The sequence below is a fragment of the Odocoileus virginianus genome, chromosome 31 (assembly GCF_023699985.2).
Source record: "Odocoileus virginianus isolate 20LAN1187 ecotype Illinois chromosome 31, Ovbor_1.2, whole genome shotgun sequence".
In the NCBI taxonomy this organism is placed as follows: Eukaryota; Metazoa; Chordata; class Mammalia; order Artiodactyla; family Cervidae; genus Odocoileus; species Odocoileus virginianus.
Window position 1 is genome coordinate 36,578,328 of NC_069704.1, and position 27,387 is coordinate 36,605,714.

General features: G+C 43.2%; 1 protein-coding gene across 5 annotated transcripts in view; it reads left to right on the top strand.

Moving 5' to 3' along the window:
* Positions 1 to 4,433: 4,433 nt before the first annotated feature.
* ADRA1A (adrenoceptor alpha 1A) overlaps positions 4,434 to 27,387 on the top strand; it is a 106,365-nt gene continuing 83,411 nt past the window's right edge. For 4 of the 5 annotated variants that reach the window (XR_011485014.1, XM_070459639.1, XM_070459637.1 and 1 more), the window contains exon 1: positions 4,434 to 5,544. Coding sequence is in view for 4 of the 5 variants with exons in the window: in XM_070459639.1 (XP_070315740.1) it covers positions 4,662 to 5,544 (883 nt within the window). In the remaining variant the exon portion in view is untranslated. Of the gene's footprint in view, positions 5,545 to 9,046; positions 9,893 to 27,387 lie in introns of those variants that run through there. The other variant, XM_070459640.1, reaches the window with a different exon arrangement.

Here is a 27,387-nt window from a genome sequence, read left to right on the forward strand (position 1 = left end):
CCAGAGTAAAAAAGTGAAAGTAAGTTTCATCCTGGTCTCACAGGAGGGCAGGAACAGACCTTTACCACTTCACAGCCTACTCTGACCTTACTCCACCTTTCATGGATCTCACTGAACATCGTCTGGGGCATCCATGTCAACCATTCTTTAAAGAGATGAATAGTTTCCTACTAGCCAGTCTGTGATTAGCCATGGAAAGATTGGTTCTGAAAGTTAGTTTAGCAAATGTTGATGTTCACAGGTTTAGAAGCAGATTTGAAAGACTTACCTGGCACCATCCAGGGGCCAAGCTGGAAATAAAGAGCTGTCATGGGTTACCTGGTTGAGGGGGCTGGGATTGTGAGTATGCTTGTTAGTTAGGGATGGGAGATTGAGAGTTCCAAAGTCTTTGTACATTTTGACCCTGCAGAGTTGAGCAATTTTTACTTGCTCTTCTTGATTACACTATTTCCTTATCTATCATGGAACAGATCTTACCAGAAAGCTTGCATTCATGCTGAAAGGTTAATGGATAAGAAACTAAATTGTAATATAGTCCTCTGGTGGGTGGGATTTCTGAAGAACAGACATTGTATACATATTGGATGATAAGATGTAGGAGTCTCAGGGAACTGATACAGCCTTTCCAACCCAGGGGACTACATCTCAGAGAGCAAGTGACTTAAGGATGAGAGCAAACCAAGATTTCCTGTCTCCTCTCATGTCTGCTTCTCCAACACAGAATTCAGTTTATGAATGAAAGAGCCATTTGTGTGTTTATTTTTAAAATAATATTAAAGTCAAGCCAAAAATTAATCAAATAGTATCAAAGTCTAATTAAACACAGCAAGTGTCAGTTGTTGTTTGTTATTGTTGTTGTTGAGTCTCTAAGTTGTGTCAAACTCTGCAACTTATGGACTTTTAGTCTGCCAGGCTCCTCTGTCCATGGGATTCTCCAGGCAAGAATACTGGAGTGGGTTGCCATTTCCTTCTCCAGATAAGTGTCGGTACCACCCCTGTAGATGTGGGGGTAGAATGGCATTCTTTTTAAGAAAGAGGTCATCTATATATTAGGTCTTGGATGAAGCAAAAAAATCCCTTCTCCCTGCTTCCTCCTCCCCTGATCTTCCTGAGGGCATTTCTAGGAGACATTCTGAGGTATGATAAAAGTCTTCCAAACAATTCCCTTGAAAAAGGTAATAATAAACTTCTGTTAAGGGGAGGGAATTCAAGTCCTTACTTCTCTGTTACTAGATTTAACAGAAACTACTATATTTTACAAACAGAGTGTTTTGTCTGAATCAATAAAAATGAAAGGAGGGGACTTAGGCGATGGGAATCAAGAATGGAGAAAATTCTGGCATTTTCCCAATATTCCAAAACACAGATGACTTCATTCAACTGTAAGGTAAAAAGCACATGGGATTTATCAGAAAAAAAAAAAAAAAGTAAGTAAGACTGGCAATGTCAACTATTCAAACTCTAATTACTCTTTCAAAAAGAAAATTAAAGAGAAGTAATACTCTTTCATGTGGGGCAGTGGGGGGGCGGGGCACATTTCCCAGGTGACACCAGTGGTAAAGAATCCGCCTGCCAATACAGGAGACACAAGAGACAAGGATTTGATTCCTGAGTCAGGAAGATCCCCTGGAGGAGGAAATAGCAACCCACTTCAGCACTCTTGCCTGGGAAATCCTATGGACAGAGTAGCCTGGCAGGCTACAGTCCATGGAGTCACAAAAGAGTCAGACACGACTTAGTGACTAAACAACAGCACTCTTTTAAAGGATATATTTTCTTATGGGAACTGGAAAATAATAAACAGCACTTTAAAAACACTAAGCTGTGTAAGAAACTGCAGTGGAACCAACATGCTTTCTTAATCCATTAGTCTGCAGAAATGAGAAGTGAATCATATTTCAAAAGGTTTAGATATGCTCACTTTATTCTTCTGGAATTATAATTTTATTACAATCAGATTTATTGAAATTTATCTGATTTTACAGTCTTCTTAAAATATCTGCAAATAATAAAATTCACCTGCATATTTGGCGTAATAATACGCTTCTTTTAGATTTTAACAGAACCTAGTCCAAGCGTTAATTGAATCAATCTGTTCAAAAGTAAATCTACTGGGCACTTCTTTGAACACATCATACACACCGTAATACTTGTCTGGCAAAGGTCTGTTTTTCTTTATTTTTAAAATCAGATCATGTAAAGAAGTTATTTACTACAAATTAAAAAAAAAAAATCCCTTCTCCCCGCTTCCTCCTCCCCCCTCACACTTTCTTAAAGGAAAGCGAAAACCTAATTCACTCAAGGCAAAAGGCAAAAGCCAAAAATTAAAAAACAAAACAAAACAAAACAAAATCTAGTGGGCGCAAAGGGCCTATTACCGCCGAGTAATACGGTAACAGCAGGAGATTACGGTACTAGCCGGGGCTACTGACTGTGTTACGTCAGCGAGAGCCGCAAAGTTCCTTGCCAGTCTTTGCTGATGTAGGGGAGCTGAATATTAAAAGGGTGAAGGTGGAGTTATTGCTTGACTGCATTTTCCCCCCCTTTTTTCTGTTTTCTTTATTGTTAAAATCTCCAGGTAAAGCGTCTGTGAGCCAGGACCTTAAAGACGTCTCTGGCAGAGGGGTGAGTCAGCGGGTGCAAAACGACCGGGAACTGTTTGGTGGGAGAGACGGTCCCCTCTCCCCGCAGGGAGGAGGCGGCGGAGTTGCTCCGGGGACCGCGGGCCGCCCCACTTCTCGCCGCGCGCGCGCCAGTGGCTCTGCATCCGCGCTCCAGGTGAGTGCGCTGCGGGGCCGGGCGGGTGAGGGCAAACCTCCCGGGGCCTCCAGACTAGACCCTACTCGCACTTTCCCCAAGCTCCTGCTCCTTCTTTCACCCGCCTTCCCCACCCCACTGCGTTTCCCTCCTGTATTCTGGGAACTTATCTCCTAGTTAACAAGTGTGTTTTTAACAGCGTATTTATCGCTCCGCGGTAAGGGGGAACGGATTTCTGCAGTTGCTTGCGTTCTGTTATCACCTGTGAGCTCTAGAACTTGGGATTTTCACAGAAGCCTTTGCTGAGGGAATCCCGCCTCCGGGCCCATCCGCAAGGTGGGTCCCCACTCCCCCGCATTCCCACCGGAGTCCCTGTGGTCCGCTCGCAGCTATGGAAATCTAGCTTTCTTACGCAGACGGTGGCCCCCGGCTCGGAAAATAAATACGAGGCATCCCCTGGCCGCCGGCTCGCGGACTTGATTTTTACGCCTACAAAATCCGCAGTGACTGCCGCCGGCAAAGCCCCTTAGGCTGAGCGGTGCTCCCTGCTCCCACTCCTCCCCGGAACCCCCAGGGCCCTCCTGGGCGTGGCTAGAGGCTCGAGTCCTCCGGGACCTCTGATCCTGTGGCTCGGAAAGGACTCTCGGACCTGAGAGTCGGGTTCAGCCCTCGTTGGGTCCCCAGAGCTCTACTCTGGACCCGGCTTTCAGGCCGGCTTGGCTGGTCGACACACCGGCGCGCTCCGCACACTCAAGTGTGAATTCCTCTGGCGTGAGCGTGCCCGTGGCACTGCCTCTGCGGTCGCAGGGTCTCGGCGGCTCCCTCTCCCAGGCCGCCCCCTCCAGGTGACTGCGAAGCAACCTGTGCAAGTGGCCACCGGGTAGATTCTCCGGGTTTCCACCAGCTTGGCTCGGCGCGGCAGACCCTTCAGCCTCAAATCGCACCACTCGGGCTAGATTTTAATTTCAGGCTAGATTTAGATTAATTTAATTTCATAGCTTAATTTCACGCCGGCCGCGCTGGAGCTTGGGGTGTGTTTGCCTCGGTCCTTGAACACCGCCAGAGGCCGCGAGGAGGAGCGCGCCAGGGCAGGTGCCCAGCGGCGGGGCACGGCTCGCGGTCCCCTCCCGCGCACTGGGCTGCGGCGGGACGGGTAGCTTCGGGATCTCAGAGTCGGCGGGGCCCCCGGCCCGGTCAGACCCCGCGTCTAGCACGGCCTCGCTTCCCGGGACGGCTGGCTTACACTCTGCATTTCTTTGCGCTCTTTCAGGACAACGCTGGCAAACTACGCTCCGCAGCCATCTCGCTCTTGGTGAACATTTCACATCCGCGTTTCCCCTCGGTCTGCGCGATCTATCATGAATCCAGCCACACCGAGTGTAACTGCGGGTGGGGAGAAGCGCCCAGATGCCAACGGTCCCCGCCTTTGAGAGTCGACGGCAGACCAGTACTTGCTTGTGGTTTGTGGGGGGAGACTGGAGTTTTGAATTCCAATTATGTGCAGAATGCTCAAGCTTCTCACCCGGACGGAGCGGACAGTGCAGGAAAGGGGACTCCCATAATTCTGGGATCGCATTTTGCACCGCGTCTTCCCGAGTTCTGTGATAGGGAGGGAGCCGGGGCCCCGGGCCAGCCCTGCGGGTGGAGAGGATCGGCTGGCAGCTCCGCGCGCCCCTGGCCATGTCGCCTGTAAAGCCCTACCCCTTTGCGTGGCCTACTGAGGGTTTCCCGGGCTGGCCGGGGTTGCTTCCTCGCTGCACGTTCTCTCTTACCCCCAGACAACCCCAGCAGACGAGGCTCTTGGGAGCCGAGAGCTTTTGACTCCCCGCTCCGTCGCTCCCGTCTTCCGCTCCCGCCGAGGGGTGGCCCTCGAGAGCCGGCCCCGGCCCCGGGGGGCTGGGACCATGGTGTTTCTCTCCGGAAATGCCTCCGACAGCTCCAACTGCACCCACCCGCCGCCACCGGTGAATATTTCCAAGGCCATTCTGCTCGGGGTGATCTTGGGGGGCCTCATCCTTTTCGGGGTGCTGGGGAACATCCTCGTGATCCTTTCCGTGGCCTGCCACCGGCACCTGCACTCGGTCACACACTACTACATCGTCAACCTGGCGGTGGCCGACCTTCTCCTCACTTCCACGGTGCTGCCCTTCTCCGCTATCTTCGAGATCTTGGGCTACTGGGCCTTCGGCAGGGTCTTCTGCAATGTCTGGGCGGCGGTGGACGTCCTGTGCTGCACGGCTTCCATCATGGGACTCTGCATCATCTCCATTGACCGCTACATCGGCGTGAGCTATCCTCTGCGCTACCCTACCATCGTCACCCAGAAGAGGGGCCTCATGGCCCTGCTCTGCGTCTGGGCGCTCTCTTTGGTCATCTCCATCGGGCCCCTCTTCGGCTGGAGGCAGCCGGCCCCGGAGGACGAGACCATCTGCCAGATCAACGAGGAGCCGGGCTACGTGCTCTTCTCGGCTCTGGGCTCCTTCTACGTGCCACTGACCATCATCCTGGTCATGTACTGCCGGGTCTACGTGGTGGCCAAGAGGGAGAGCCGGGGCCTCAAGTCGGGCCTTAAGACCGACAAGTCAGACTCGGAGCAGGTGACCCTCCGCATCCATCGCAAAAACGCCCAGGTAAGAGGCAGCGGGGTGACCAGCGCCAAGAACAAGACGCACTTCTCCGTGAGACTGCTCAAATTTTCCCGCGAGAAGAAAGCGGCCAAAACGCTGGGCATCGTGGTCGGCTGCTTCGTCCTCTGCTGGCTGCCTTTTTTCTTGGTGATGCCTATTGGTAAGTCTTTACATCAGCTCTTCCCCTTCTGCTATCCTAGACTCACAGTCAAGGGTAGACGAGAAAGGATCTGCATTTCAAACGGCAAAGCTAGGAGGGCAGTTAGGAAAGACTTCCTGTAGAAAAGTAAATTTTCATTCCATTTCTGCTCCAGTATCACTTATATTCGGTACTAGGGCACTTTTTCGACTCCTGCAAAGTGGTTTCCCATCGATGCAGATTAATTGGTCTTCCTAATAAGAACATCAGCTTCTGTTAATGCTTTTAAGCCTGTGTTTAACTTAAAAACATCCATCCTTGGATTTCAAGTCTCTGAGTCTCCTCCACCAGGCAATTAGGCGGGGGCAGTGGAATTTCACTTTCACCTCTGCTGCTGTGGACTGCAAATTCTCTTGGCCTAAAAATAAGACTGATGCTTATCCTGAACAAACTTGTGCAATTTGATTATTAGATTAGATTATTCCTAAGGGTTAGTGAAAATGGTCTGCTTATGTTCTATATCTGTGTTCATTTTGTTTTCTGGATTCTGTGTGGAAGAAACCGTAATGAGCTACTGGCAAGAAAAAAATATATCTCCAAAACAGTTTAACCTTTAAAGAATTCAATATACTGTTTCCAATAAGTAAATACATTCCCCTTTATTTTAATACTAAGTATTAAAGTAAACAGTAATGTTACAGATCCAATTTTCGCAAATGCTGAATGAGCTGTTGTCAAAACTAATTAGTTCATTATAAGTGTCAGCTAGCTGATGCACTTGGATTCATCATTTACCTCTGGTAGGCCTTCCTGACAACCCAGAATGGTTATTTACTATTTTTAGTTTGTGAGCTCCAATGTAGACCCACACACATTGGTTATCCACTAGCTCAAGCAAACAAAAAATTACAGTAAAAAGTCATAAAAGCCTTTCTGTACTTTAGGGTCAATTTACATGGCATGTACTGAAAGTCCTTTTATTGGCAACACTGTGTGTTCATTGCAGCTGTCATTTTTTGAGGGCTGACTATGTTTCAGACATTGACAATTTGATATCATTAGTCCTCTCAATAACTAAGTGAGGTATATGTTATTATCCGAAAATCATAAGTCAGGGGAAGGAATTCTTCAGGTTTTAAAGCTTTGCTGTCTACTATCATAACCACTAGCCCCATGTATCTATTGAATGTAAGTTAAAATTAAAGAAAATTAGTATTCAGTTGCTTAGTCCCACTGGACCATTTCAGGTGTTCGGTAGCCACATGTGGCCAGCAGCTACTGCTTTGAACAGCAGAGATATAGAGTATTTCCATCATTGCAGAAATTTCTACCCAACACAGCTGCTTGAGAGGCCCTTTCAAGTCCATTCCCTGGCCTTTCATCATTATTGCGTTCTCTGCTCCTAGAATGACATCACAGCTTTGATTGTATTTATACAACCTTCTTTTGGAGAAGGAAATGGCAACCCACTCCAGTGTTCTTGCCTGGAGAATCCCAGGGACGGGGGAGCCTGGTGAGCTGCCGTCTATGGGGTCGCACAGAGCCGGACACGACTGAAGTGACTTGTCAGTAGCAGCATACAACCTTCTTTACCTGAACCACTGCTTCCTTACCTATCGTCTGCATCCCATTCATTCCTTCCTCCTGAAGTTTGAACATTTAGTTATGCATCTGTTCACCTGTCAAGTACTGTATTTATTAAGCCCTTGTTCTAGACCCTTAGGGTGAACAAGGCAGAAAAGTCCTTGTACTGAGATGTTTGCAATCTTTGGGGGGAAATAGACAAAAACAAACAAATATACCTTTAAAAGTCAAGGATTAACAAGCGCTATTTTAAAAATAAACAGGACAATAAGATAGAGACTGAGATGACAATGTGGTGAGTGGCATGGAAAGTCCTCTCTGAAGAGGTGATATTTGAGCAGAGACCTGACTGAAGTGAGGAGCAAGCTTTGCAAAGTCTGGGAGGAAGAATTTTCTGGGCAGAGGGAATAGCCAGTGCAGAGCTGGCAAGGAGCCTGACCTATCTTTTAGGCCAAAGTAGAATTTGTGTATTATTCTAATTGTGATGGGAAGTCATCCAATCAGAGGGGCTTTAGCAGGTGAGTGGCTGGTCTTATATTTTGAAAGGATGGTTCTGGCTGCTGGGAGGAGTGAGTGCTGTTTCCCAGATAAGAGCTGAAACAGGGAGACCACTTAGGAGACTGTCAGAGACATCAAGGGGGGGAAGGTGGGGAAGCCCTGTACTCAGGTAAGACAGGTGGGCACACTTCAAAGTGATCCCAGTTCAGTTCAGTCACTCAGTCATGTCCAACTCTTCAATCCCATGAACTGCAGCATGCCAGGCCTCCCTGTCCATCACCAACTCCCAAACTCATGTCCATTGAGTCAGTGATGCCATCCAACCATCTCATCCTCTGTCGTCCACTTCTCCTCCTGCCCTCAGTCTTTCCCAGCATCAGGGTCTTTTCCAATGAGTTGGCTCTTCGCATCAGGTGGCCAAGTATTGGAGTTTCAGCTTCAACATCAGTCCTTCCAATGAACACCCAGGACTGAGCTCCTTTAGGATGTACTGGGTGGATCTCCTTGTAGTCCAAGGGACTCTCAAGAGTCTTCTCCAACACCACAGTTCAAAAGCATCAATTCTTTGATGCTCAGCTTTCTTTATAGTCCAACTCTCACATCCATACATGACTATTGGAAAAACCATAGCCTTGACTAGACAGACCTTTGTTTACAAAGTAATGTCTCTGCTTTTTAATACATTGTCTAGGTTGGTCATAACTTTCCTTCCAAGGAGTAAGCGTCTTTTAATTTCATGACTGCAATCACCATCTGCAGTGATTTTGGAGCCCCCCAAAAATAAAGTCAACCACTGTTTCCACTGTTTCCCCACCTATTTCCTATGAAGTGATGGGACTGGATGCCATGATCTTAGTTTTCTGAATGTTGAGCTTTAAGTCAACTTTTTCATTCCCCTCTTTCATCAAGAGGCTCTTTAGTTCTTCTTTACTTTCTGCCATAAGGGTAGTGTCATCTGCATATTTGAGGTTACTGATATTTCTCCCAGCAATCTTGATTCCAGCTTGTGCTTCTTCCAGCCCAGCATTTCTCATGATGTACTCTGCATATAAGTTACATAAGCAGGGTGACAATATACAGCCTTGACATACTCCCATTAGGCGCTTATTTCAGAGGTAGAACTGACACGTTTGGACATAGCATATGAAAAAAAGAGAGGAGTAGAGATAACTTCTGGGGTTTGGGCCCTAACAACTGGGTAAATAGTAGTATTTCTTGAGATTGGAGAAACTAAAGAATGATGGGGTGGTAAGGGGCTGGCAGGAATGCGAAGCACAAGTGCTTATTTTACACAGTCCATGCTGAGAAGTGTCTATTATATGTGGAAGTAGATATGTCAAGTAGGCAGTTACATGCATGTATTTGGAGCTAAGAGGGGAAGCTATTTATGTTTATCCAAATTTATGATATAAACTTGGGACACATCAACATATTTCCACAGAAATGGAAGGATATGCAAGTGACAAAGTGTGGAGAGAAAAGAGAGATGAAGACTGAGCCTTGGATCCTGATATTTGAGGGTCAGGAAAAGGAAGAGAAATGATCAGCAGAAGAAACTGAGAAGGAGTGGCCAGGGAGGTGGAAGAAGGTGATGTCCCGGAAGCTGAATGGAGATGTTTCATGAAGGCGTCATCAGCTGTCAATGCAGTTGCTAGGCCAGGTCAGAGGAGGACTGGGACTCTACACTGGACTTGGCCTTAGAGGTCTTTGGTGATAGGAGGAAGTCCTGAAGGAAATGGCAACCCACTCCAGTATTCTTGCCTGGAGAATCCCATGGACAGAGAAGCCTGGTGGGCTACAGTCCATTGGGTTGCTAAGAGTCAGACACAACTGAGCAACTAACGCTTTCTTTGAGGACTGTAGTTTCAGTGGAGTGATGGAGACAAAAGCCTGATTGTGTACTTTTTTGAGAGACTGAAAGGTGAAGTGGAAGGGTTTTGCTAGACTGTAGGACAGGGAAAGGCAGTGTCACTGTAAGGATTTAGAGAAAATTTCCAAAGGTGGGAGATAGGAGATCATGTTTATTTTCTGATGGAAATGATGGCATAGAGAGATCCTGATGGTACAGGCAAGGGAGGAGACAAGAGGGTTTGAAAATGATGAGGAAGCCAGAGTGTATGAGCACAGAGGCAGTAGGTAAGGAGGGGAAAGGTCAAGATCACTTCCAAATGCATGCATATTCTCCATGAAATAAGACTCATGGTCATCACAAAATTTGATGACATTTATATATTTTTAAAACTAAGCTGATTTTAATTTCAGAATGACTAAGGGAATAGAAAACATTCTTTATTTTTAATTTATTTTTTTTTAATTTATTTTTTTTTTCATTTATTTTTATTAGTTGGAGGCTAATTACTTTACAGCATTGCAGTGGTTTTTGTCATACATTGAAATGAATTAGCCATGGATTTACGTGTATTCCCCATCCCGGTCCCCCCCCCACCTCCCTCTCCACTCGATCCCTCTGGGTCTTCCCAGTGCACCAGGCCCGAGCACTTGTCTCATGCATCCAACCTGGGCTGATGATCTGTTTCACCCTAGATAATATACATGTTTCGATGCTGTTCTCTTGAAACATCCCACCCTCGCCTTCTCCCACAGCAGACAAATGGATAAGGAAGCTGTGGTACATATACAACATGGAATATTACTCAGCCATTAAAAAGAATTCATTTGAATCAGTTCTAATGAGATGGATGAAACTGGAGCCCATTATACAGAGTGAAGTAAGCCAGAAAGAAAGCATTCGTTTTTTAAAAGCAAATGTTCCTACCAAGCCAAAAGCATCATTGTGAGAGTTAAATTTTAGATGTAGGTAATGCTGATGGCTTCAGCCTGGTTTTATACATCAGGGGCAAATTGTAGTCAAATAAAAGTACACATCAGCTTAATTTCTCTTTCTTTGGGTTCCCTTCTGTATAATTCTGCTCATCATTAAAAAGAAATGATCCAAATATCTAAGTGTTTATGAAAATGTCCTGTGGCATCTCTATTCCTTCTTTTCAATAAATTGACTTGGAAAGAAAAAAGTAATTAAGATCATCAACTAAGAGTGAGGAAGGAATAGGAAATGATGGTAGTTTGAGGAGTAGAAGAAGATGTGAAAGATCAGTCTTTGAGGTGAGAGAGTAAATAGATTATGGAAATTTTCTAGAGTCACTAGGAGGTCCTGAGGACGTGTTTGAGACTTAAAGTCATATATTTAAAGGAAGACCAATCAAGAAGGCTGAATGCTGGTCTCTCACAGCTAAGAGGCTGGGAATGATAGGGAATGTTGCTGTTGACTGATTATATCCAGGGGCCAAAGTAAAGAAGGGGAGACTGTGAAGGAACATAGGCTAGATCAGATTGTGTTGTTTGTGTCCTCACTCAGTCGCGTCCGACTCTTTGTGACCCCATAGACTGTGGCCCATTAGGCTCCTCTGTCAATGGGATTATCCAGGAAAGAATACTGGAGTGAGCTGGCATTTCCTCTTTCAGGGGATCTTCTCGACCCAGGGATCAAACCACATCTCCTGAGGCTCCTAGATCAGATTAGGGGTCATACAGAGCCAGATGGTGGGAACAACTCAGATAAGGATGGGTGACTGGGAGTTTGGGACTTCCAGTGGTGGCTTAGCTATCCAACAAGATGAATGTGGTAGACTGGAAGTTGAGTCCATCTAGGGGAAAGGAGACTCTGGTCTTATCAGAGCTTCTCTTGTGGATCTGCTGTCTTGGGAAGCTGGTAACTTTGAAGTGAAAATGGGCACAAGATCACCAAACCTACCAAATCTATGGTCCACAGTTTCTTTTTGACACCAAACAAGTAAGACATTGTTTCTTCCCAGAGTGATTGACTGTATAATAAGTGCCAGGCACTGTGTTAGAACAAAAAGTTGACCAAAGCACAGACTCTGCCCTCAAGGGTCTCACAGTCTAGTTAAGGAGACAAATTGAAAACAGTGATCACAAATCAATGAGATTGGTCCTCAAAGTGATATTACAATTGTTAAGGAATAGAACAGTGAACGATGTCTGGAAATCACTACAGAAGTGTCTAGACGTATCGCAGTTGACTAGGCAGGGACTTGAAGACTGCACTACATCTCGTGAGCCATCAGTGAGATGTTGTTTGTTTTTAGTAACTATCTTAAGTACATTTTTCATGCAAAATGTGGAGAGAAGAATAAATATGCCATTATGTTATTATACCCAAGGGACATGAGCTCTTAAGTAGGACAAGTAGTCTCTTGGGAAGAGAGCTTATGGGTTTGCCCTCAGCTGCCAGAGGACAGAGGGCTTGGAAACTAAAACCAGAGCAGGGGTGGGTGTACTGTGCAAAACTGAGGGCTGAAGCACCCACCTGTGAGGAACCAGACCAGGATAATCAGGTGAGGGGGGACCTGCCATCTCATTGCTGAAGGCCCCTCTGGATTTGTGAGAAGGCTCTGTCTCCCCATGGACTCCACACTTCACTCTCTCCCTGGTTCTCCCCCACCAGGGCTGGGTTGGTTGCTGGGCTGAATAGCCTGATTACAGGTAGAAATCTGACTTTTCTGCCTTCAAGTCTAAGTCTTGCTAGCCTTGTCTTCTCCCCATATCCTAAATATTTGCCTGAAACTGAGAACCCCTTCAGGGGAGGGAGATCACACTTGACGTAATGATCAGTCATTTGTACCTTAGACTGAATTTTTTTCTTTTTTTTTTTTTTGCTTATTTATTTTTATTATATTTGGTTGTGCTTTGGTCTTTTCTGCTGTGCAGGAGCTTTCTCTAGTTCCAGTGGGCGGGCTTCCCTTTGCATTGGCTTCTCTTGTTGTGGAGCATGGGCTCTAGGGCACATGGTCTAGAGCAAGGGCTCAGTTGCTCCAAGGCATGTGGGATCCTCCCGGAACAGGGACTGAACCCATGTCCCCTGCACTGGTAGGCGGATTCTTAACCACTGGACCACCAGGAAAGTCCTAGAGTGAATGTTCTCAGAAAACAAGTTTTGATCATGAAGCTAAATAAAGAGAATTTAAAGCTGTTAGCTTCAACATATGAAAGAAAGAAGGGTATATAATGTGCCTCAAGGAATCTTGGGACCTGGAGTGTGTGTTTCATCTTTGCCTATTACATTCTTTTGTCTAGAGCCGACTGGTACCGAAGACAGTTTGCCAGATGGAGAGAGTATTGACCTGAGATTTCAACCTAGGCTTTCTTTTTTCATAAAATGTGGGATGTTATATGGGTCAGCTGCCTAATATAGCACCTAGCACAGAGCAAATGGCAATAAATGTTAATCTTATCTGAATTCATACATTTCACAGATCATTACTGACATATGTTGATGTGGGATATTGCCATGAAGAGTGGATGCCTTTGGAGGTCTGGGCAAAAGAAAGCATCAGAAAGAAGGGGATGAGGGGGGAAGCATTTACTGAACGCTTGGTTATATGCATCAGAACTCTGGACACATCTGATTTAAATTCAAAATAAGTATTATTATTGCACTGAGCCATTGCTATTATCTCTGAATGAAAGGAGAGAGCACTGGGCTGAGCTGTGGTTCAGATGGACATTACTATTTAAGAATTATTTTAAAATAAAAAAAGACAGCACAGCAACTTCCCTGGCAGTCCACTGGTTAAGATGCCATGCTTCCACTGTAGAGTCTGTGGGTTTGATCCCTGGCAGGGGAACTAAGATCTCACATGCCACATTTTATGGCCAATTAAAAAATAATTTTAAAAAAAGTTTAGATTTTTTTAAAAAAGACAAAACATGGTAAGGAGGGAGAATATGTTTTAAGATGGAGTGTCCAGGAGAAGGCAATGCAGGCAAGATGATTACCGGGTGGAAGCAGTGAGGCAGAGTCATTTATTCATTCAGCAAAATTTCATTGAGCATCTCCTATGTGCCAAATAGCTAGAGAATTCCTGGAGATAAAGACAAATCCTTGCCCCAGTGGAGCTGAAAATCTGCACAATTCAATACATAGCAAGTTTCAGATGGTGATATGTGGAAAGTGGCAAGAAAAAGGGGTGAGGGCACATAATGATATAGAATGATGCTTGTGGATGCCCAGGCCAGTTAGAAATTGCATTTCTTTGCTGCAGGTACAAAAGAACAGGCCCCTGATTCTTATGGGAAAGGCTGACTTCTGAGAGATAATGGTGTGGAGAGAATCTAACTGTCGACTTTAAGATAGGAGACCAGTTTTTCAGTTACTCTAACTGCATCACGTAGGTAGGTGCATAAGTGCAGTTGTGTCCTACTCTTTGCAACCTCATGGACTGTGGGCCCCAGGCTCCTCTGTCCATGGGATTTCCCAGGCAAGAATACTGGAGTGAGTTGCTATTTTCTTCTCCAAGGATTATCATTTCCTTCTCCAGGGGATCTTCTTGGTCCAGGGATTGAACCCACATCTCTTGCATCTCCTGCATTGGCAGGCAGGTTCTTTACCAGCTGAGGCATGGGGGAAGCCCCTTGCCACACCACAAATCATCTCAAAACTTAGTAACTTAAGGCAACAATCCTGCTATGGCCTGCAACTGTTGGGCAGTTATGAGTCAAGGTCTAGTTTATTGGGCTGTTGGGATGTTAGAATTGGTGGTCACTCTTCCCCCAGTAGTTGAGGCCAGCTCTCCTGTGGTGTGGCCCTTCTCTCCTAGAGAATCGGGGCAGAAACTGCCAGGCTTCTAAAGCACAAGACCCAGAACTGGCCCAGGGTCACTGCCGGGAAAACCAAATCGCTGAGGCCAGTATACCTTCAAGGGGAGGGAAACAGACTCACCTCCTGATGGGAGAGCAGATTCACAAAGGGATGAGGGGATTATTGCAACCATCTTCCAGTACATCTTCCTCACAACTGTATCAGGCAGCATTTCTCATTCATCTTCCAGTTACTTATCGAGAATGTCCCATATATTGGGCTTTATGAAATGTAACCATGTAAAAACAGCCTGGGTGTTTGCCTTCCTGCAGGCTTCTAATCTCCGTGAGGAGATAGACATGAATCAGATAACCCCATAAAAATGCCAAAATGTGTACAAGGAAGAGGATGGAGTGGTACCTTGGAAACATGTACCGTGGATAAGAGTGACCCTGGGCAAGAGGGTAGAATAGGCTTGCTGGGAAGGAGAGTTTGACCTTATTGACCTTGACCTTTGGGGCTGAGATCTGTAGACCAAGGAGGGAATGGGATGGATAAAGACTCTGATTAGACTGGACTGAAGCTGGAGAAAAAGGGAGCTAACCAAATAAGCCTTTAGGGTCATTTTTATGAGTTCGTGTTTTTATTTGAAGATGACCAGGAACAAGGATGACATGATCAAGTTTATATTTCAAATTATCAGAGGCTTAGCGAAAAGAAGACTGGCTAGACCAGTTGGGAGACATTGACCCAGGACAGGTGAGAGATACCTTGCCAGATAGGATCCTTCTCACTCGAGGTTGAAAATATTTATTTCCGCGAGCTGCCACAGAGTTCTCAAATGGCTCTTCTGTCATCGCCTCCAGAGCCAATTTACGAGAAAAGCTTTCCCTGATCACAAATAGTCTAACCAGACTTGGCTTTAAATTAACTGTGGCTCTTTCCACAAGACGAATCTGTCGTTGGAGATTTACCATCATATTCAAAAGAATGTGCCTCAGGCTCAGAAGACGTCTACGATGAGTTCTAACAAAGTTTTGAACAATAGCTGACTCTTTTAAACCAGCTGCATACGGGCCAGTCAGTACTCTGAAAGAGACACCACTTAGTGACCTAGGTATTGCTGTGTTTTCTTATTTCGTGGTTTCAGGTTCAGGCGGGAGGAGTTTTCCTAAGGCATTTTCCTCATTGGACAGGTTCACCGTCTTTTAGTCCTTTGACTTGGTTTTCCATTTGGACATGTGTATAGTGGCTTTTCATCTTGAAACTGCATTTTTCTTTACTGTTTGAAATCCTGCCCCCCATATTTTTATATTTGAAAGCCACTCCCCCCACATCAGTCATATCTGTTTCAATTTTGTATTGTGAGATCGCTCATCTGTGCTCTTTGGCCACTTTTTTGTTAAGCCACTGAGTTTTACTTTGTTTCCATTTGTAAGTTTATTGTATACATTGACCATATTAATCACTTTTTACTGTATATGCTGGGTTGCCAGTTTTCTCATGCTGTATTCAGACGTGCTGAGAAAATACAGCTTCTTTATTTTTCAAAAACTGATGTGATCTTTTTCATGAACTCCCAGGGGAGACACACACACACACACACACACACACACATACATACATACATACATACACACACATACACACACCACACACACACCACATACCACACACACACACACCACACACCACACACACACCACACACCCCACACATACCACACACAAACCACACACCACACACACACACACACCACACACCACACACACACCACACACACACCACACACACACACCACACACACACACCACACACACACACACACACCACACACACACCACACACACACCACAAACACACACCACACACACACACACACCACACACACACACCACACACACACCACACACCACACATACCACACACACACCACACACACACACCACACACACACACCACACACACACACAAATACACAACACACACACCACACACACACACACTTTTAGTTAAACCCAGTAAGCTCAGTCAAATCCAATCATTTAAGCAGCATTTTTATACACTCAGCATCTCTTGGATAACTCAGCATTGCAGGTTTGCCTGCTAAATTGTTAATCAAGGGCACACATCATGGTTATTGGGGTAGTGGGTGATAGGAAATTATCAGGTCCTAGGTTGACCTCTCATGGTAATTTTTAGTTTCCGGCACTGGGGATGTTGTTTTAGTCTAGTGGCTGGCCCCAGTGCCAGTCCCTAGCCATCATACAGCTGTCCCTGATGAGTCTGAGGGTGGTCACCCACGGGCAGTTTCCCCACCTGATGACCCAGCCCACTCAAGTCTCTATAGGTTTACCTGTTTTGCCTCCATTTTGTTCCTGGCTGGGGTGATGCTTGTTCTATTGCCATTGGCCAAGGAGTCACTCTGTCCATAACAGCCGACGTGGTCACTGTTCACAGGCTCCTGAGCTAAATTCTCAATGATGTTTCATCATTGTCTGAAGACATGGAGAGCCCTATGGGTTCCTCTAAGGAACCCACTCACGCCACTCACACCACACCTCACCATACCTCATCACACCACACCACACCACTCCAGACCACACCACACCACTCCAGACCACACTACACCACTCCAGACCACACTACACCACTCCATACTACACCACACCACTCCATACTACACCACACCACACCACACCACTCCATACTACACCACACAACTCCATACTACACCACACCACACCACACCACTCCAGACCACACCACACCACTCCAGACCACACTACACCACTCCATACTACACCACACCACTCCATACTACACCACACCACACCACACCACTCCAGACCACACCACACCACTCCAGACCACACTATACCACTCCATACTACACCACACCACACCACACCACACCACTCCAGACCACACCACACCTCACCACACCACTCCACACCACTCCACACCACACCAAACATTGGTGCTAACCCACACCTACTCTTCTGCACCCAGCCACACAGGCTGTGATTTTAGCAGATGTAATAGCCCTCTTACGTCATCTCCCAGATGCCAGGATGGAGAGTGGGAAAAGCACCTTAATTTCCACCTCTGTCTTCTTAACAGCCTCTGCAGTGCTTGTCAAGAGGGGAGTTCGGGAACACCAGGCTTTCTCTTTTCACTTCCTCCTCCCCCACTTCCCCCCACTGTCCACCTGTGGAGGGTAGATACAGAAAGCTTTCCCTTCCTTTCTCTGGCTAAAAGGGACCCTCCTTTGAACCACATACTCCTCCTCCTCCATGCAGGCAGAGAGAGGTACAGGTTTACTAAAAAGGGAATAAAAATGAGGGATATTTAACAATTTTATAATCTTTATACATATTTAGCAACTATTCTTCTCATTGATTTTTTTTTGCATTTTATCCTTTTTGTCCTTTTACAAATACATAAACTTTTAAAATTTTTATGTAGTCTCATATTTTAATGTTTCTTCATGGATTGTGCCTTCTAAGGGACCCTTGGAGAGATCTCCCCCCATGTAACTCAGATAACCTCTATTTTCTCCTAGTTCTTTCAGAGCACCATTTATCATCTACCTGGAATTTAGTGTTGTATTTTAGTAGGTGATGTCTAACTGTATTTATGTTGAAATGGCTAGCCAGATATTCTTTTTAAAAAGATTTTTACATGGACCATTTTTAAAGTCTTTATTGAATTTGTTACAATATTGCTTCTGTCTATGTTCTGGTTTCTTGGCCCTGAGGTATGTAGGTCCTTGCTCCCTGACCAGATTGAACCCGCACCCCCTGCATTCAAAGGCAAAGTCTTAGCCACTGGACCACCAAGGAAGTCCCTAGCTAGATACTCATGAAAGACTTTTTGAATAAGCTATCCTTTCCCATCTTCTTTGGGAAACTACCTTTGTTACCTTAGGAAGAATCTTGAATCTATTTTGGAACTCCCACTTCTGTTACATTTATCTGTCTCTCTGCTCTTAGTGCTATATTATTTTAGCTTCTGTGGTTTCATAATACACTTTCATATTTTGGGGGTGAAGGCACCTGGATGAATATTATTTTTCAACATTATTTTGTCTGTCTTTGCACGTTCATTCTTCCAGGAAAAGTCTGAGCTCATTTTGTCAAGTTACATCTTCTACTCCACCAACACCACTGTACACATACATGCTCTCACACATACATACATACACACACACATACATACACAAACCTGTCACATGTTATTCATAATTTTTGGATATATAGATCAATTTGAAAGGCACCATCTTTATCACACTGAGACCTCCTGTTAAGAAATATGACATTGTAAGTCAACTGTACTTCCATAAAAAATGTAACATTTCTCCATTTACTTCCCAAATTATTTTTTGACTATTGTTTACACTTACCTTTTAATCACACTTACTGACATGTTCTTGGAAAATGATTGTTACAAAGAAGTTGGGAAATGCTGCTTTGGTATTTCATCATTAGATATGACACTGTTGGTTTTTAGATCAATATCCCTCATCATATCAAGGAATTATCTTTCTACAGTTTATACAACAATTTTATAAAAAAATGAATTTTTAATTTTATCAAATGTTGCCTTTTTAATATGCATCAATATATTTTTCATTGACATTGAGTTGATAAATTTTATTTCCTAATAGTAACCAATCATGTATTCTTGGATTAAATTCTGGCTGATCAGTAGTAGTATTCTTTTTTATGTTGCTACATTCTACTAAATATTTTATTTCTGGTTTGCATCTGTATTTCTATGTGAGATGAACATTTTGTTGTTGTTGTTGCTTTTTTGGTTTCAAGACTATGTTAGCTTTATAAAATGAATTGCGACACTTTTCTATTTTTTTCTACTATCTGTAACAGTTTAAATAGCGTAAGAATTATGTGTTCCTTGAAGGTCTGAAAGAACTTGCCCATAAAACATCTGGGTATAGCACCTTTTATGGAAGCAGCTCTTGGAGACTGTTTTCTATTTCTTCCATGGATAGTGGTCTATTCTGATTGTCAGATTTGATAATCTATGTTTTCTTCTTTTCTATTTTCCTTCTTATTGAGGTCCTACATTTTAGCACAGAATTCTACATGAAATTCTGTTATTTTTTCATTTCTTTTCAATCTCTCATTTTGTACACCATCTACTTATGTTTTCTCACTTTTTGTCTTCACTGAGGTGTCTTTTTTGAAAGATTGTTCATTTCATTAGTTTTTTTCAGAGAACCCACATCCTGCATTTATTGATCATTTTTCTCTGTTTTCCAGGGCACTAATTTAAGCTCTAGACATTTCTTTTGTTTTTCTGGTTATATCTTGTCCTTTTATGTTAACGAGCAGAATGTTTGGTTCACGTATTTTAATTTTTCTTGTCTAAGATTAAAAATGACCAAAGCTGTTCATTTTCTTCCCTGCAACTTGAGTTTTTTGCCTTATGTTTTGCCAGGCAGTGCCCTTATCCAGTTGTTTTCCTCTGTTTGTAGCTCCTTAGTCCTATATGAGCTGAAGAGGATTTCTTGTATTGTTGTTGTTGCTTGTTAATTTAAACAGTAATTTCTGTTTTTATCCCCTACTTTTGTTGTTGTATCACTTTTATTGCAAAATTTCACTTATGTGATTGTGATTATCAAAACTGTTATATTATTTATTGTCACTATTTAAAAAAATATTAAAACAAACATTATCTAGAGTTCTTTGTTTCAAAAAAGTAGAAACTATTTAGAAGATAAAAATATATAATTCTGTAGGCTGTTTGAACAATAGACCTAAGGAGGATATTGTTTATTTTTTCTTTTTCTAAAGTTTATTTATTTTTAATTGGAGAATAATTGCCTTACAATATTACGTTGGTTTCTGCCATACATCAACATGAATCAGCCATAAGTATACATATGTCCCCGCCCTCTTGTACCTCCTGCCCACCTCCCACCCCATGCCATCCCTCTAGGTCATCACAGAGCCCCGGCTTTGAGCCCCTTGTTTCATACAGGAAATTCCCACTGGTTACCTGTTTTACATATGGTAATGTATATATTTCAATGCTACTGTCTCAATTTGTCCCAGCCTCTCCTGCCCTCTGTGTCCACAAATCTGTTCTCTATCTCTGTGTCTCCATTGCTTCTCTGCAAATAGGTTCATCAGTACCATCTTTCTAGATTCCATATCTATGTGTTAGTGTGCATTTGTTTTTCTCTTTCGAACATACTCTCTGTGTATAATAGGCTTTAGTTTCATCCATCTCATCAGAACTGACTCAAATGTGCTCATTGTTATGGCTGAGTAATACTCCATTGTGTGTATGTACCACAACTTCTTTATCCATTCATCTCTCGGTGGACATCCAGGTTGCTTCCATGTCCTAGCTATTGTACATAGTTCTGCAGTGAACATTAGGGTACATGTATTGTTATCAGTCAATTATAAGTGATAATGATACATGTATCCTAATGTAGTGGGATTGTTGGGTCATATGGTAGTTTTTTAATCCCAACTTTTATTTTTTTATTTTTATTTTATTTTATTTTTTTCCCAATTATTTTTATTAGTTGGAGGCTAATTACTTTACAATATTGTAGTGGTTTTTGCCATACATTGACATGAATCAGCCATGGATTTACATGTAGTATACAGGTTTACTGCATTCTGGTCAAAGAATGTAAACCCAATAATTTCTAGCTTATGAAATGCATTAGCTTTTTTGATTACTTGATATATGATCAATAATTAGCACATTTAATGGATTGAATGTTGATAAGATATATTTTAATGTTAACAGTGGTGTTTTTGAGATCTTTATCCATTAGTTACTATCTTTATCTCTACTTAGTCAGGAGAGGTGTGATAAACCTTCCTACTGCTACTGTAAATAATTCTCCCAATTCTTTCTTATATTTTTAACAAGTTTTGCTTTAAATATGTTGATGTAGATGCCTAATACTAGAAAGATTAAGTCAATAATACCTTCATTTAAAGAGAGGTTTTTGTCCTGTTTATTTTTCCTTGATATGTACATTTTTAAAAATTAATATTGCAGTCTGTAACATGTTTTTGTTTGCATTGTCAACATACCTTTGCCCATATTTTTTATGTATCAGATTGTGTATCTTGCATCAAATGGATTTTTCAGAGTCTGTGTGTCTAATTTGGATGTTATTCTCTTAGTAAAAATTTAACTAATTTCCATTGATTATAACAGATACATTTGGATTGATTTTTTCTTCTGTTTTTATGCTTTCTGGCTTTATGCTTCCTTTCTTTTCTTTGTTTTCTGCCTCTTGAAAACTAGGGCCATTTTATTCTTTCCTTTTTAAATTCTGCAGTATTTTGGAATTTTTAAGTGTACTACCAGATCATTTTTGAGCTTTTGGAAAACATTTTTTAAGACTTCATTTCTCAAACAGCCATTTCCACAACCCACATTTGCCCATATAAGGGAGGAAGCTTATCCCACCTATTTTCCCTTCTTCCAGAAACCTGCATACAAATTTGTGTTTTAAATGTAGTTTATTACTATTAAATGTTTACTTTTCCTATCCTGTCTTTTGTATCTTTCTATAACTTAGTTAGTAATACAAATAGTCCTCCTATTATACACTATGATTTACTCACGCAGAGCTCTGGATTTTGCTTTATCTACCATGTGGAACAGGGACCAGCAAACTATGGCCTGTTTTTGTAAATAAAGCTTTATTGCAACACAGCCATGTACATTTGTTTACAAATCATCCATGGCTGCTTCCATGCTATAGTGGCAGAGTTGAATAGCTGATCAAGAGACTGCTTGGCCCACAAGGTTTAAAATACTTGCTGTTATGTTAAAGAAGAGTATAATGCCAAATAAATTTTGATCAATAAAGACGCTGGAGAAGGAAATGGTAACACACTCCAGTATTCTTGCCTGGAAAATCCCCGGGACAAAGAAGCCTGGCGGGCTACGGTCCATGGGCTCGCAAAAGAGTCGGACATAGCTTAGCGACTGAATAATAAGGTTGTAAGCCAAACACATTTTTTAAGCCCGTATATGTCTGAGCCTAAACACATACAAGACAACCTCTCTGAATACAGAACTTGAATTATGTATTTTTTTCGATTTGAAAATACTTTTGTTTACTCCTCTGTCTCTTGGTATTCAGTGCTTTATAAATAATTTGAGGCCAACTTGATTATTCATTTTGTTTTTTTCCTCAAGTGTTCTTTTTATTTTTGTTCTTTTATTTATTTATTTTCCTCAAGTGTTCTAACCAAGGTATTTATAGATTTTTTTTCCCTAATCAAATTTATAAATGTCTCCTGGACATTTCTGGTATGGTGGTAACTTTCTCATTGTTATTGCCTGAAACCCCATGCTCTTTTTTTTTTGGCCCTGAAGCTAAAGATAGAATCTTTTGTGATTACTTCGTCTGCTTTATTCTTTCTCTTGGAATGCATATTAGCTGTGTTTTGGATCTCCTCTGTCTGCCCCCTTTTCTTTTGTTTTTTTTTTGCTCATCTTAGGCATCTTTTCACTATTTTCCTCTGACTTCCAAGTTTCTCAAGTCTGTGTTCTATTATATCTAGGTAGCCTTAGTAACAAGCTACCTCTTCCTCCTTCCCTCCAATTCAATCCAGTTTATTGGCACATTGTTCCATCTTCATTATTGCCTACACTTTAATTTGTAAGCCCAATAGCTCCTTAAATCTCATTTCAGTGCAGCACAGAGATTTCCTTCCATATCACTGTTGTTTTCCTTAATTTTTATTGGAATATGGTTGATTTACAATGTTGTACTACTTTCTGTTGTAGAGCAAAGTGAAACAGTTATGCATATATCCACTCTTTTTAAAATTCTTTTCTCATATAGGTCATTACAGAGTAATGAGTAGAGTTCCCTGTGCTATATAGTAGGTCCTTATTAGTTATCTATTTTGAATATAGTAGTGTGTATGTATCAATCCCAATCTCCCAATTTATCCCTTTCCCACTTACTCCCTAGTCACCACATGTTATTTTCTACACCTGTAACTCTATTTTTGTTTTGCAGATAAGTTCATTGGTACCCTTTTTTTAGATTCCACATATAAGTGATATCACATGATATTTGTCTTTCTCTGTCTGATTTAGTATAGCAATCTCTAGGTCTGTCACATTGCTGCAAATGGCATTATTTTGGTCTTTTAATGGCTGTGTAATATTCCATTGTATATATGTACCACATCTTCTTTATCCATTCTTTTGTTGAGGGACATTTGGGTTGCTTCCATGCTGACTGAGCAACTAACACTTTCTTTCTGGGCTTCCCGGGTCGTGCAGATGGTAAAGAACCTGCCTGCAGTGCAGGAGACCCAGATTCGATCCCTGGATTGAGAAGATCCCCTGGAGAAGGGAATGGCAACCCACTTCACTATTATTGCTTGGGAAATCCCAAGGGCAGAGGGCCCTGGTGAACTCCAGTCCACGGAATCTCAAAGAGTCAGACACGACTAAGCGACTACTAACTGGATGTTGTAAATAGTGCTGCAATGAACTTTGAAGTGCATGTATCTTTTTGAGTTATGGTTTTCTCAGGGTATATGCCCTGGGATTGCTGGATCATATGATAACTCTATTTTCAGGCTTTTAAGGAACATCCATTCTGTTATTCATTGTGACTGTACTATTTTACATTCCCACCAACAATGTAGGAAGGTTCTCTTTCCTCCACATCCTCTCTAGCATTTATTATTTGTAGATTTTTTGATGATGGCCATTCTGACCAATGTGAAGTTATACCTTATTGTGGTTTTGATTTGCATTTCTCTAATAATTAGTGATGTTGAGCATCTTTTCCTGTGCCTTTTAAACATTTGTTTTCTTTGAAGAGATGTCTATTTTGGTTCTTCTTCCCATTTCTTGATTGATTTGTTTGTTTTTGTGATATTGAGCTGCACAAGCTCCTTGTATATTTTGGCAATTAATCCCATGTTGGTTGCTTAATTTGCAAATATTTTCTCCCATTCTGAGGGTTGTCTTTTCATTTTGTTCTCTGTCACTCTTTTAAAAGTGGAGTTTTATACCTGAGGATCTCTGATTCCTCAGATCAATCTCATCTACTGAACAGCTGAATCTTTTCACATGAACAGTAATTCTCTTTTTGTTCAGCCTCATAAGGGTGACCTAATAATAACATTTGAAATGGGCTCTGTTTGGAGTTGGTTGGGTCCCAGTCCAAACCTTTCAGACCCAGATTAAGGGACTTTCAGGTGGCGCTAGTGGTTAAGAACCTGCTTGCCAGTACAGGAGATGTAAGAGATGCAAGTTCAATCCCTGTGTCGGGAAGATCCCCTGAAGGAAATGGCAGCCCACTCCAATATTCTAGCCTGGAGAATCCTATGGACTGAGGAGCCTGGTGGGCTACAGTCCATAGGGTCACAAAGAGTCAGACATGACTGAGGCCACTTCACATGAACATGAGGGGCGAAGGAAAAGAATTTGTTGCAGTTCACATTTGCCAGAATCTTGATCTGTTTATCCATAGGGAGCAGAGGAGACAGAAGGACAAGCGTCCACTTTTGCCTGGCAGAGGACAAGAGTCCTCGTCCTGTTTGGTTGACACAGTGAGTGCAATGGCCTCTCCTCCATGCGGCATGACCGGCTCCCTGGGATCAATGTCCCAAGAGCCTCCCTTTAGTTGTTGGCTGGTCTTGATGGGAAAACTGAGAGATTTCCCATCTTGTGTGGACCTCGGCATCAGTACTCTAATTAGACATTCAAGTGCAGTTGACATTTGTCTTTGACAAACTACCCTGACTCTGCCTAGGTCTCCAGGATCTGCTATTCCAAGCCTCTAGGGGTGTCACCCAGCAGCAACTGGGAGCCATCTTCCCTTCATCCTGTTTTTTGAGGTAAACTGAGGACTCCATCCTTCATTCAGGCTGGTGGCGACCAAACTCGTTTCCAGAAATCTCTCAGAGGTTCTGCCTGATGTGTATGACCCTTTCTTAGTGTTTTCAGTAGTGATGCAAAATTTCACCTATTTGTGTATTCTTTTAGATTTTTAAAAATATTTATTTATTTGACTGCATTGAATCTTAATTGTGCCACACAGGCTCTTGGATTTATTAAGAATTTAGAAAGGGGATCAGGAGGTTCATTGTGAGCCACACATCCATGCCTCAGCCCTGGCACCTTTTCAGGTTGATATTGAAGTATGAAGCAGAAATGAGAATCAATGGACCTGTGATCATTTCCTTTGGTTTCATGTAAGTTTGTGGGTGGAGGCAGAGCAGTCAGAGGGAGATACCTATGGGGTCAGGCAGGGGCAGAGTCTGTGTAGGTCAGCAGGCTGAGCTTTCACTTGATCACAAGAGGAGGAGATGAAATCATGTCAAGGGCTCTTGTCTGTGTGAGTGTGCTCAGTCAACTCAGTTGTGTCTGATTCTTTGCAATCCCATGGACTGTAGCCCACCAGGTTCCTCTGTCCATGGAATTCTCCAGGCAAGAATAGTAGAGTGGGTTGCCATGTCCTTCTCCAGGAGATCTTCCCAACCCAGGGATCAAACCTGTCACCTACATTGTCAGGTGGATTCTTTAACACCAGCGCCACCTGGGAAGCAAGAAATGAAGGAGTTCATGTAAGGGATATGAAGAGTGGTTGCCCTAGGCAGTTGAAGCTGTTGAAACAGAACACCACAGACCAGGTGTCTTAAACAACAGATATTTACGTCTTACAATTTTGAAGACTGGGAAGTTCGAGGTCAGGGTGCAGCACAGTCAGGTTCTCCTGAGGGTCCTCATCCTGGTTCACTGATAGCCAGGTTCTTGCTCTGTCTCGCAGAACAGAGGGCGAGCCAGCTCTGGTCCCTTCATCTCCTTTTAAGAACACAGATCCCATCACAGGAGCTCCACCCTCATGACCTCATCCAAACCTAATTACTCCCAAAGCAGAGGCCCCACCTCCAAATGCCATCACAGTGAGGGTTAAGGCTTCAACAGATGAAGTTGAGGGGAGGGAAGGGACACAAGGATTCAGTCCATCTTAGTGGTACTTGTGGCCGCTTCCTGCCTCTAGTTTAATTTCTAGAACAAACCTGTAAGCTAGAAGCCACTGGGCTCATGCAGAGAAGTGGAAAGCAAGGCATGGCAGGGAGGAAGTGACCTCTCGCTGGAGTTGCCTGGCTCCCTCCTGGAATAGAGGAAAATGCTCTGGCCATGAGTTTAAAAGCCCTGGTTTCCATCTCCTCATCTGTAGAAAATGGGGCTTGGGTGGGACCCGTAGCTCTCCAGCTTCTCGACTTCACAATTCTGGTTCCAATGAAATCCTTCTCAGACACCCAAGATATAAAATGGTTAAAAGTGGCACTGAGCCCATGAAAGTGGTCAGGGGACCCCGAGTCCTGGACGCTGAACCCTCACCTTCACACCAGGAGTGGTTGGTGGGGCGTCTGGAGCACTGATTGCTCTCTGTTCTAATGGATCTGATTCCAGGCTCAGTAAATGGTATCAGAAGAAGTTCTGGAAGGAGTTCAGTCTGCATTTTCAAACGAGCAGGGGGGAAAGTTGACAAAGGGCACATCAGCTGTCATTATTCTGGAATGCTGGCAGACCATCGTCTTTGCCCAAAAAGGGTTTGAGAAGAGAACATTGCACACTAACTTTGTTTCTTTTTTTTATGCTCTCCGCATTTAGCTTATTGGCGGGGCATTTAGTTGCCAGTGAGAAGCCTGCTGTGTACAAATTGGCTGTGTAGTTTGAGCCCATGTGATGAGAAATGTTTTAGAAGGTTACCTGCCATCCGCAGTCATTCACTTTGTAAAATGATTTCACTGTCAGCATAACTAAAGGACAATCTCAGAAATGGATTTTTTTCCCCCAAAGGAAACCCTCAGAGAGGACAAAACCCCAGAGTAACAGATTACTCCTAAAGAAGTTATTGGAGAAGGAAATGGCAACCCACTCTAGTATTCTTGACTGGGAAATCCCATGGACAGAGGAACTTGGCAGGCTACAGTCCATGGGTTTGCAAAATAGTCAGATGCAACATAGCAGCTAAACAATGAAGTTACAGCAGTTGTTCTCAACCAGGGGTGATTTTGACTCCCAGGGAACGTTTGGCAATGTGTGGAGACATTTTTAATTGTCACAATGTCTCAGCTGGGGTGAGAGATGCTACTGGCATCTTCTGGATAGAG